The following is a 13,289-nucleotide window of genomic DNA, read 5'->3' on the forward strand; positions in this document are numbered from 1 at the left end:
TCACCACTCGATAAAGTCACGGCAAAATGTACAATATGTGATACGAAGGTTGCACACAGCAGCAACACCAGCAGCCTATTTAAACATTTAAAAAGTACACACCCCGAAAGTCACAATGAGCTTGAAAAATGACAAGGGGAAGCAGAGAAAGACAGGTCTGCTGTATAGCAGTATATATATATGTATAGCTGCTGTACATATATATATAAGTATATCCAGGTACAGGTGAATTCCTCAACATCGTGACCATAATCTAATGATTTTAGCAGGTCAAGAGGGTAATTTTAATTAGTAGAAATCGCCATGGAACTCCTCCATTTAACATTGTTTTTGGTAATAATCATGCAAATTCTAACTCTAGAATTTGCATATACATTTAGGAGTCCAAACAGTGGAATTTACTATGAGGATAAATTAGTGGCAAAAGTTTCTTTAAGGAGGATGTGGGTAATTTTGTTTTTTTATGCCACAAAAATAAGTGTTTCTGTTTATGGCCCAGAGTATGAGGGGAATATATATATATATATATATATATACATATATATACACATGTCATACTAGTCCAGGGTTTTGCTTTTTACAAAATATCTAATAGGGCTGCATGATCTAATCATAAACTGATTTTGAATCTTAAAAAAAGAGATATTGCAATATTACTCATAATTATTGGGAATTGTCATTTCTACATCACAGTTTAATTTTTCACTGAAAAAAGCCTGTTCAAATCATTATGATTAAAATATTGTTTTTAATCTGTGACATATTTATTTTCTTACATCTGGAGAATATAATATAATTCATATTTTATCACTTCATGATAAAACTGTTTTTCACAAGTTATACTTAAAAATATTTGCAGCTTCTTGCAGGTTTGATATTGCACTTGGCCATATTGTGATTTCAATTATTTCACATTTAATTGTGTAGGCCTTGTATCTAATCAAATCCTTAACAAACATCTTATACAGCAAAAACAATTCATCTTCCCTTTTGTTTTTTTGAAAACGTTATCCTTTTCAGCTGAGTCCCAAAGAGCCCAAGAGATCACAAGGAGCCTCTCCCAGATGATTGTGAAAGACTTGTAATCGGTTTCAATGGTTGAGGATCAAGGTTTCCGTCATTTTATGAAAGTGGTGGATTCTCGTTACCAGTTCCCAAGTCGGAAATCCCTGATGACAGGTGAAATTCCAAAACTATATGAACAAGTAAAAAAAACACTGAAAGACTCCATACAATCAGCAGGCAGCCTGGTTTTAACAAGCGATATGTGGACTGCAAGAACCACTGAAGCTTATTTGACTGTGACAGGACACTTTATTGATAAGGACTGGCAGATGCAGTCCTACAATCTTGCAACATACCATGTAGCTGTACAGCACAGAGCAGACAATATTTCTGAACTCCTCACATAAATAACTGATGAGTGGAGCATCAGCAGCAAGATCCATGCTGTTGTTACAGACAATGGAGCAAATATGGTCTCAGCTGTGCGGAAAACTTGCCGGAAACACATTCTGTGCTTTTCACACACACTCAACCTCATTGTGAAGGACTTAGTCTCTATATACAGACTCTACATTCAGTGAATGTAGAGTCTGTAGGCAAACCCCGGAGATCTTGCCTCCGGAAGAAGAGAGGAAGAGCCCTGGTTTCCGGTTGTAGGTTGTTTGTAGTCCTCGTGATATTGATCAATCACGTTTGAGCCGGCTGCAGTTGTTTCCAGGTTAAACAGTCTGTGCGGTGAACTAACGAGGCAGAACATAATTGGCATCACTGCAAACTCTGAATCCATCGCAATGGTTCAGCATATTTACTTATACATAACGGAAGTCGGAAAGGGAAATTTGCCTCCTCAAACCGGAATGCCAGACAGTCAGGAGTCTGCCCCCAGAGGCTGTATCGCCGTCTGCCGGAAGTCAGACGCCGAATACAGCTGATGGGTTCCAAGAATGTGAAGGACTCCATTAAGGCGTCCTAAGTCCATCTTGGAGAAATGTGGTGCTATTGTTCAGTTCTTCCATCACAGCACCAAAGCAACTGACAAACTAAAAGAAGTACAAAATCATTTGCGATTCCCACAGCACAGACTAATCCAAGCAGTGGATACGCAATGGAATTCAGTGTTGTACATGCTAGAGCGACTCAATGAACAACAACAAGCTGTCACAACAGCACTTTGTCTTCTTGGGAGAACCACCTTGTGCCTGAATGAGGGAGAATGGTCCCACATTAGCCAAGCCATTGAAGCCCTCAGGCCTTTTGAAGAGGCCACTAAGGAGGTTTCAGCAGAGCACTACGTAACCATTTCCAAAGACATTTCTTCTGGTTTCTCTTCTCCAACAAGCAACCTCATCTGCTGGGCAGAGGGGTAACTCTCTGGCTTCACAGATTTCAGCACAATGCAAGCGGCGCTTTCAAAACATTGAGCACAACCATACTCTTGCAGCCAGCACTTTTTTGGACATTTGATTCAAAAACATTGTCTTCTGTAATACTGGAATTGTGGAAATGATCAAATCGTGGATAATCAGTGAGATGCAAGCCCTGGGCAGCTGTGAGTGTCAGGCAACCAGCAGTGAAGCCTCTGCTACTGCATCAACCAACTCCATGACAGCAACCATGTCATTGACACAAGGGTCATCTGCTGCAAACACTGAAAGTAGTGATGCAAAGTGTTCAATGTCCAAAGGAGGATCATGGCAGGAGTTTGACACTCGTGTTATGGCTTCTCAGAGCAGTCCCACAGCAAACACAGATACACTGAAATGCGCAGATACATGAAAGAAAAAGTGATACAAAGGAGCGAGGTCCCTTTGTTTTAGTGGGAGAAAAACGAGAATGCATTTCCACTGCTGGGCAAAGGAGCAAAAAGATACCTTGGAACTGTTGCAACCTCTGTTCCACCAGAGAGGCTGTGTTCCAGGGCAAGAGAGACAATTAGTCAGAGGCGTAATCGGCTTAAAGCTGAAAATGTTAACATGTTACTGCTCCTCAACACCAACCTAAAACTTGAGTAAAATGTAGAGCTATACCTCCTGAGAGGCATGATAGTGTAGGAAAGTGTATATTTTTTCTGCTAACTGTGCCATTACTTATTAAATGTGCTTTGCAAAGTGTTAGTTGTTATTTCAAAAGATACTTTGCTTTTTCGTGTAAGCTTAAGACAAGAAAATGTTTTTTAAGTCTGTCCTAGTCTGTCATCCTAAATGATTGAGTTGTTTTTTTTCCCACCTGGACCTTTATGCTCTTTTATTACTCCTCTAATCATCACACTGTAATGTGTGACAGCCTGTTATGCTACCGTAACTACTGCACATTCATATATATATGTAGTTTTTTGTGGAGCCGCAAGAGTCACGTAGATTAACATTCTCAAAAGTTTATGACAAAATGACTTGATGACACTGACTCCTGTGTTTGCAGGTGAGAGAGGAGAGGGAGAGTCGCTGTGCTGCTGCCAGAGGAGCCACTGAGTGGGTTCCCTCTTGTTTGAGTAACGTGTGATAAAATGAAAGCAAATGTGTCTGAGCTGTTGAGCTGCTGAGTATTCAAAGGCTGACCAATACACAGTCAGCTTTTATATTTTCAGGGGATTTGCTGATGATAAGAAAAAGATAGAATATCACCAGTTATCCTTGGAGTGTCTGGTTTAGAATTGGCAGGGCTTTGAGTGGTGACTTTGGTTGTATGCGCTTGTCCTGTGAGAAACTTGGTTGATGGGTTGTTCTGTTTTGAAGAGTTGTAGGCAGCAGAGGTTCTGCCTGCTTTGCTCCAGCCTTTTATAATGTTTTGTTTAATTTAATGTTAGCTAAATACTAATGACATGTAGTCATCAGTAGCATCAGTACCACAAAACCTGTCATTCATCAGCCTAGTCCATCTGGCCCTTCAGTTGAATATGAATGGACTGTAATATGTTGGTTGCTGTGCTCAACACATGTACAGAAGGGAGATGGGTTTAAGTGAAGCATGAATTGCACTATTCATAACTGCACTGATTTGCAGGGAAGTGCCGATTGCCAACATAGAGTCTAACCCTCTAACCCTCTTGTGTGTTCCCTCTGCATGTGTCTCTGTTGTGTAGTAACTCTCTCTCTGCTGTCAGGTGCTCCTCTTGCTCACCTTAGAACTAGGAGCACAGCCAGCTTGCCCTGCCTCGAGCAGCAGAGTCACTCCAGAGGTACAGTTTAGAGTTTAGTCACCCAGACAGTCTTATTCAGCCACATATTCAATATCAAAGCTCTCATTCAGCCATCACGAATTGTCCCCCATGGGTGCTGACACACTTTGCAGTGTTGTGACGCTGTATAGATCTGTAGTCAGTAGGGATGTGTCTACACCATTATCTGTATCTGTGTCTGTATCTGTTCTACCAATTAAAATATCTGTATCTGTACTCAGAATAGGTGGGGGGTTTGCCAGAAGTGGGTGGAGTATAAATTGAAAATCTGATCGGGCCTAATCAGAAGATGTTATTTTAAGCCTGAAATTTTTATAGCTTAATCAGAAGTTGCTGTATTTATTACCTATGGGAAAAGTATTTGCAGAACAGCCTCAGAATTGAGCTTCAGATCATTTTTATATATTACAAGAGTAATAGATTAAACACAGCTTATTTTTCTTTATCATAAGTACAGATAATGACACATTTGACTTGTATGGTACTTGTACTGGTAAAAAGTACATTGTCTCCCATCTGGGGGTCATCCCTGTGTTCCCCGGGTCCTATGTCCCCCCTTATGTTCTGCAACCGGGTAACATAGGACCCTTTTTCCGAAAAAGGGTCCTATGTTCCCAGGGTCCGATGTTCCCCCCTGAAACGCAAAAGAAAAACGCACTTACCTCATGTGATCGCATGATTCAGTGCCCAAAGGCACAGACAACGCTCCCCAAGAGTCACATATATTTAAAAAGGGCTCATTTTCTCCTCTATAATTGTTGAATTCCATGACAAATAACCTATACGGTGTGTATAGACTATGTGTGTGATGGCCTATTAGTTAAACTTTATTTCCAGCACCTGTAGCCTATAGGTTATGCATGAATGGGACACTGTCAACATTATGAAGGCATCAAGCTTCTCCATTCGTTCACATAAAACCGAGCCAATTACAACCTAGAATAACCTACATTATAGTATTTGGATATGCACGTCACATGGGCTGTATCTTATATGCAACATTAAACTATGCAGGAAAATGCGGAATTAAATCAGGGAAGCCCCGCATAGGCTATTTGTCGCGGAATTCGGCAATTATAGTGGAGAAAATGAGCCCTTTCTATTTCATTTATTCAGTTTAGAGTTACAGGGACAATGCACATTAATAAACATTTCTGTAAATGTGCCAGTTTAGCCATACTGGCTAATTTTCAATTGTAGTCCCTGGGCAGGTGTGATGGCAACTACACGACACATAAAAACAAGGACAACACTATACACTTCATAAAAACACATAAAACGCTTAAGACAATAACACATAAAACACTGAACAAATAAAGCACGCTTCGTGTTATTGGAGCAGGTCATATAGTATGGTCACACACCTGATTGTCTTTTAACTGTGATTTTAACTCAATTTTGAATGAATGATATGTGTTATTGTTTCTGATAGTTATTGGCAGACTGTTCCATGTATGAGATGCCCTTACTGAAAATGCTGACTGTCCAAAAGCAGTCTTCCTCCTGGGTATTATGTAGTCACCTCTTGTCGCAGACCTAGTGTGACTATCATTAGTTGTCTTCTGCTTAATAAAAGCACTAAGAGGGGGAAGAGCCAAGCCATGCAAGATCTTATAGACAAGACAAGCATCAGTGAATTTGACAAGGTTATCCCAGCTCAGTAAATTATGATATCTGAGGCAGTGACAATGATGATATCTGTTTGGCTATACTGACTGTAGAGATTTGAGTGTTGTACAGGAGGCTTGTGCTCAACTAGTCAGACAATATGACATTTATGACATCATCATGGCATTGAAATATAATGTTGCAGCATTAGTAGTTAGACAGTTTCTGATATGACGAAAATTTGACAGATTGAACTTTTTTTACATTTGTTACAGTTTTAATTTGTTTTTTAAATGTGAGGTTAGAATCTATTATTGCGAGATATTTAAAATCAGATACCACTGTCATCTTTTCACCTGCAACATAAACATCAGGTGTGGGACCTGTGTGGGATCTGTTGACCATTTAGTGAAAAACATACAGACAGTTTTCTTGGTGTTTAAGTGAAGATGGGAGTTATTAAGCCATTGTGTGACATGAGCCATTACTGCTGTGAGCTTACATGCAGCTTCTTGTTTGGTTGTTGCATGTACATAGATGATGGTATCGTCTGCGTACATTTGGATCTCAGCCTCACTGCATACAGTGGGGATATTATTTATATAAAGACTAAACAACAGGGGTCCCAGAATTGACCCCTGAGGTACACAAACATCACAGTTAAGAGTTGATGACAGCTCAACATTAATTGTAACTCTCTGTGATCTGCCTTCAAGATAAGATTGCATCCATTTAATGGTGTTAGGGGAGAAGTTGAACATTGAAAGCTTGGACAACAGAACACTATGGTCCACAGTGTCAAAGGCTTTCTTTAGATCTAAAAATATGGCCCCAACAACTCCCCCTTTATCTAGTTTAGATTTTATATTCTCCAAAAGAAAGCAGTTAGCAGTTTCCGTTGAGTGGTTGGATCTAAAACCAAACTGCATAGGATGTAATTTGAAAGGACTGTTGTTGAGGTGGCTGGTAAGGTGTTGTGCAATATATCTCTCAATTAACTTTGTCATAACTGGCACTATGCTAATTGGTCTATAATGGGATCTGTGCACAAGCTCCAGTACTTCCTGAAAGGAACTATGCATGAGTATTTCCTGTATACCATTGGATTAAGTGATTAATCAGGTGTGCGGCACACCCAGCATAAACTCCCTAAAAATTCTAAAGCCAAAGATACGCATGGACTGGACACAATGTTCTTGAAAACATTCAATGAGTGTTTGTCTGGTCCAATAACACATATTGTCAACAAATCCATCAACGAGGGGATCTTTCCAAGAGCATGGAAAACAGCCATAATTACACCAATTTATAAAACAGGTGGTCCCACAGAGGTATGTAATAGGCTCTGTGCATCAGCTCCACTACTTCCTGAAAGGAAGTATGCATGAGTATTTCCTGTCATATACTATTGGATTAAGTGATTAAACAGATTGCAAATACCTTATATTTAACTTACTAACTCACTTAATCCAATGGTATAGGACAGGAAATACTCATGCATACTTCCTGGAAGTATGCATGAGTCAGCTGTGTCAGGTCAAAGGTATTTGCAATCTGTTTAAGAGCTTTCCTATTACATTTGTCTTCCCAGTTTATGTTAAAATCCCCCATTAAAATTACCTCTTTGTCAAGATTGCATTCCTTTAATGTACTCTTTAGTTGGTCAAAAAAGGCAATTTTGGAAGAGGGTGGTCTGTATAGACCAACAAGGTCTAAATATATGTGACTCTTGGGAAGCGTTGTCTGCGCCTTTGGGCATTGAATCACGCGATCACATGAGGTAAGTGCGTTTTTCTTTCGCGTTTCGAGGAACATCGGACCCTTTTTTGGAAAAGCGGGGAACATAGGAGCCTTTTCTGGAAAAAAGGGTCCTATGTTCCCCCTTATGTTCTGCACCTGGGGAACATGGGACCCTTTTTCGGAAAAGCGGGAAACATAGGACCCTTTTTATGCTCCCCAGTCCCTATATTATCAGGAAATATTATTCAGCTTAACCCTAGTATTCAGCTTAATACTGAATTTGTTATTTATGGGTGGCAAACAGCATAGATGGTTAAACCTGTATTAGGACTGAGAAATTTAAAAAGTGGAAAGAAAAATAACATGAGTTGTTACCAAAAAAAAAGGAAAAAAGCATACGAGAGCTGAATGTTTGTGTATTATTATTATTATTATTTGTTTTAAAAGTTCAATTAAAAGTTTCCTGTGGAGTTCAGGACCCTAGTAGTGCTGTGGAGCTGTGTATCTCATGCACAAGGATGTGTGCATGCGTGTGGCACTATACGCTGTCCTACCAATGGTGTCACATTTTCATCAGGTTCCATAGGTGGCAGTAACATGCCGAGATCGGCAGAGACAAGCAGCAAGGTGCCAACAAAGACAGGGATTAAGAAGACCAGAGTCCTGCACAGGTCCATTTTTGAAAATCCATAACCGTAAAGCTCAGTACCAGAACTGACCCTTTACCTGTCATCATGTCCAAGTCAAAGCAGCACCCAACCACACCTGTTAATAAAAGCCCTGCAACTTGACCACCTATGATTAAACACACACAGGCTACAGTCACTCACATTACCTGGATTCTCTGTTCTTGAATTACATCTCCAGAGAAAATGACTCTTTCACTCGCTGCGCTCGATGCCGGGATTGTGAAAACATCACTGCCAGGTTAGGAAACATTTTAGCATGCTCCTCCCACCACCATAAACCTCAAAAGGAGCCTCCTTGGGTGTCTTGAACGTAAGGTAGGCTGTCACCTAATCCTCCGGCTGCAGAGTTGCATCGCTGGAGTCCTTCTCAGCGGTGATGAATGTAACGATGGGGCAAAGGTTCCACTTGTGTTGTTGACTTTAATAAAAAATTAATTGTGGCTTGATAATAATGATTTAGATGTCAGCTTTTTGCAGTTTACCTGTCGAGTACTTGACCCGATGCAGGACTCTGAAGTAGACAAGTTAATACACATAGAATACTTGATTCAGAATACTGAATTTACATAAATCTCATGAGGAAGGAGTTGCATCATGCAATATGTTTGTTGTTCCTCAAAGTTACATATAATGTGCTCTGGTGAGAAACATTGCATGTAAACATAACTTTTTGTTTTGCATTGTAATGTGTTTTTTTTTTGTTACATAACAGGACCCTGTTTTTTACAGAGTCAGGCCAGTTTTAACTAACATACAATGTAACTTTTAATTTCTTTCCTGTATAAATAAATGGAATGAAATGAACTACTGTCAACAAGAGAACTTGCAGAGCACCTTTTAAATGAATAGTTTAAAGGAACAACAGCCACAAAAATGGATTAAAAAAAATGCAATAAAAAGATTTAAAGTATTAAAAGAAATGGAGTTCTGTGTGGGTACATGAGACCCTGAAAAAGAGGGTGGATTACAGAGAGTACCACCAGTTCATCCAGGAGTTTTGTTTCCATGATGCCTGTTTCAAGTACTGCACTAATATGCTTCCACGCCTGCTGTTTTCTATTGAGATGATGTTAACTGCAGTTTGTAAAGTTGTATAGCTTTGGATATCCAGCAACTGCTACCACCTGCTACTACCAGTTTCTCCTCCATCGTTTATCAACTGAAAACTTGTTGTCATGACCACCACAGAGGGCCCGCCTCTCAAATCATATAATTGGACAATGGGAAAAGGGTGGAGATGACGGTGGGCGCTATTGCAATCTGAGCTGAAGTTTGTTTCAACTCAAGGAGTTCAGAGCACTCTAGCAAAAACGGCAGGCACCTAGAGAATAAAACACGAGGCGCTTAGCAATGCAAAAACAGCAATCAAAACGCTTCATTCTCATTAATAACAATTATAAAAAGCCGCCTCCAGCTGCTAAAACACTTTCTGTGTGATCAAGGCCTCATGCACCTAAAAGTGTCTTTTCACATCCTCAGTTCATAATGTGAGCTTTGTCTTCAGTTGTCTGTTTGTGATCTCTCCTATGCTGAGTTACTGTCTTATAGTCTCCAGAGCCTCAGAAGATACTATACAGCTGTACTATTACAGGCTCACCAGCTGTCCTACTAAGTTGATCCTTTTGTGTAAAATTAGTGAAGTGCCCCTTTTGAAGGAAACAACTCCAAGGCACCTGCACCTCAACTGCTTTTTAGGTCTCACACCTCAAGAAGAAAGCAAGCGCAGGACTTTTAGATTTGACCAAACACTACTGCAGTTAGTACTGAACAGTGTAAAAGACCAAGCACGCCCATTGTCTCACTGATTGAGGTTTTTTTTGTGTGTTTCCGGTAGATGTCAAGCTGTCCAAGCAGAGGCAGCCATTTGTGCCATACGCTCTGCGCAACCACACAGGATGTACCATGTGGTTTGCCACTCTGACTACGACCCCCACAAGGTAGGTGTAGACATAACTCTCTCCATGTGTTACAAACCGGAAGATTTGAAGGGATTACTGGACTTGCAAGCAAGTATACCAGGATCCAAGCTGCAGGTGCACTGACCTTGGCCTGTCAGGAAGCCTGATGCATTTGTCCCTATGGAACAAGATTCCGCCATCTTTTGCCCTGTGCTCAAAAAGAACCTTAGATGGCAACATGACACCATTTCTTATATATCAAAATTTGAAGAAAAGAAAACATTGTAAACATTTTTCCCAAAGCATTGTTTCCAACATACCAGATGTGCATACCAAATTTGATGACTAAGGAAAAATGTACTTGTGAGCTTAAACTTGTTTCATTGTGCTATGATTGGTAATGTGGAGCACATTTCACATGTGAAATTCTATAAGATGAGCTAAAAAATTATTGTTACAGCAACTATAGGAACGTGTGACAATGCCACCTACTAATTTGGTATGATAGTTCTGGAGAACAAACTGCTTCAACAGTGCCATTCTGATATTATTAACATTATCAGTTCTCCTACTGGCAACACTCCGACAGCATGGATTTATGCCTCTGCGCTGGTGATGGCTGTAGCAGGAAGCATCGTGTTTTTGGGTTGTCCGTCCTTACCGTTCCTGTGAACCCAGTATCTCAAGAACACCTTGAGGGAATTTCTTCAGATTTGGCATAAACGTTCCTTTGGACTTAACAATGACCTAATTAGATTTTGGTGGTCAAGGGTAAAGGTCAGTGTGACCTTGTATCCATCTCATTCTTGTGAGCACAATATTCCAGAACACCTTAAGGGGTAACTTTGGTATTTTTTAACCTGGACACCATTTTCTTTTGTTTTTTCTGACCAAGTGACTAATGGCAGCTACAGTTTTTTAAACTGGTCAAATTTTTAGTGAGTCTGCTGCAGCTGTTAAGAGTAGAAACTGATCCCAGATATACTGTCTCCAGGTAAAGCTATTCACATGTTCCCCACAGGGTAGCACTGTCTCACAGCAGCAGTGCAGACTCCATCTCAAATGTCCACGGTCCAGGAACTGATGACACTCACAATGTCAGCCAGTGGAGAGAGGTGCTGCCAGGGGAGGAGCTTCCCTTTGAGTTTGAAGCCCACGAGAAGCTCCGCCACCGGTACAGCTTTGATTCACATTCACAGTACCTTTGGATATTGTTCAATGTATATGTAACTGTTAATGAAAGTATGTGACACCCAGCTTAACTTTCATATAACTACAGGTGAACTTCAGTAATGAAGCCAACAGTCAGTATGGGTCAAAATGCAATAGCAGGCTTTAATCAAATTCAGGGTCCTTAACAGCAATATTATGAAAGCAGTTGAAAGTTAAAGCGTCTTGCTGCAGGAGTGTGGCACACCAATCTGCAGACCAGTGCACTGGAGGTATACTACACGCGGATAATCGAAACTACACACAAAATAAACCCCCTTTTCAAACAGAAAAACACCCAAACTACTACCAGTGCCACAGCACACCCACAACTCAACAGGTGAACTCCCACTGCACCAGCTGCTCCTGTGACCAGAGACCAACTCCAACTGCAGCACTAACAAGCCCCATTTCCACTGAAGACTTTCAGTATAGGGCCTTTGAAACCAAAAGTAACCCTTCAGACATGGTACCTAGATCCAAGGTCTGTTTAGCCTTTAGCATTCAGTTCAAACTTCAGCAGGTCATCTTGACCATGTCCACATGCCTAAATGCATTGAGTAGCTGCCGCGTGATACATATATATATATATATATATATATATATATATATATATATACAGTACAGGCCAAAAGTTTGGACACACCTTCTCATTCAATGCGTTTTCTTTATTTTCATGACTATTTACATTGTAGATTCTCACTGAAGGCATCAAAACTATGAATGAACACATGTGGAGTTATGTACTTAACAAAAAAAGGTGAAATAACTGAAAACATGTTTTATATTCTAGTTTCTTCAAAACAGCCACCCTTTGCTCTGATTACTGCTTTGCACACTCTTGGCATTCTGTCCATGAGCTTCAAGAGGTAGTCACCTGAAATGGTTTCCACTTCACAGGTGTGCCTTATCAGGGTTAATTAGTGGAATTTCTTGCTTTATCAATGGGGTTGGGACCATCAGTTGTGTTGTGCAGAAGTCAGGTTAATACACAGCCGACAGCCCTATTGGACAACTGTTAAAATTCGTATTATGGCAAGAACCAATCAGCTAACTAAAGAAAAACGAGTGGCCATCATTACTTTAAGAAATGAAGGTCAGTCAGTCCGGAAAATTGCAAAAACTTTAAATGTGTCCCCAAGTGGAGTCGCAAAAACCATCAAGCGCTACAAGGAAACTGGCACACATGAGGACCGACCCAGGAAAGGAAGACCAAGAGTCACCTCTGCTTCTGAGGATAAGTTCATCTGAGTCACCAGCCTCAGAAATCGCAAGTTAACAGCAGCTCAGATCAGAGACCAGATGAATGCCACACAGAGTTCTAGCAGCAGACCCATCTCTAGAACAACTGTTAAGAGGAGACTGCGCGAATCAGGCCTTCATGGTCAAATAGCTGCTAGGAAACCACTGCTAAGGAGAGGCAACAAGCAGAAGAGATTTGTTTGGGCCAAGAAACACAAGGAATGGACATTAGACCAGTGGAAATCTGTGCTTTGGTCTGATGAGTCCAAATTTGAGATCTTTGGTTCCAACCGCTGTGTCTTTGTGAGACGCAGAAAAGGTGAACGGATGGATTCCACATGCCTGGTTCCCACTGTGAAGCATGGAGGAGGAGGTGTGATGGTGTGGGGGTGTTTTGCTGGTGACACTGTTGGGGATTTATTCAAAATTGAAGGCACACTGAACCAGCATGGCTACCACAGCATCCTGCAGCGACATGCCATCCCATCCGGTTTGCGTTTAGTTGGACGATCATTTATTTTTCAACAGGACAATGACCCCAAACACACCTCCAGGCTGTATAAGGGCTATTTGACCAAGAAGGAGAGTGATGGAGTGCTGCGGCAGATGACCTGGCCTCCACAGTCACTGGACCTGAACCCAATGGAGATGGTTTGGGGTGAGCTGGACCGCAGAGTGAAGGCAAAGGGGCCAACAAGTGCTAAACACCTCTGGGAACTCCTT

At 40.9% G+C, this 13,289-nt stretch overlaps 2 protein-coding genes across 7 annotated transcripts in view; one reads left to right on the forward strand and one right to left on the reverse strand.

The window, feature by feature from the left end:
- Positions 1–13,289, forward strand: part of vps13d (vacuolar protein sorting 13 homolog D) — a 396,056-nt gene that overhangs the window by 327,207 nt on the left and 55,560 nt on the right. For all 6 annotated transcript variants that reach the window (XM_049581624.1, XM_049581623.1, XM_049581627.1 and 3 more), the window contains exons 40-41: positions 10,052–10,154; positions 11,137–11,289. In XM_049581624.1, the coding sequence (XP_049437581.1) occupies positions 10,052–10,154; positions 11,137–11,289 (256 nt within the window). The remainder of the gene's footprint in view (positions 1–10,051; positions 10,155–11,136; positions 11,290–13,289) is intronic.
- LOC125892003 (immunoglobulin superfamily member 21-like) overlaps positions 1–13,289 on the reverse strand; it is a 437,371-nt gene that overhangs the window by 213,830 nt on the left and 210,252 nt on the right. The window lies entirely within an intron of this gene.

This window comes from Epinephelus fuscoguttatus, linkage group LG7, assembly GCF_011397635.1.
Source record: "Epinephelus fuscoguttatus linkage group LG7, E.fuscoguttatus.final_Chr_v1".
Taxonomy (NCBI): Eukaryota; Metazoa; Chordata; class Actinopteri; order Perciformes; family Serranidae; genus Epinephelus; species Epinephelus fuscoguttatus.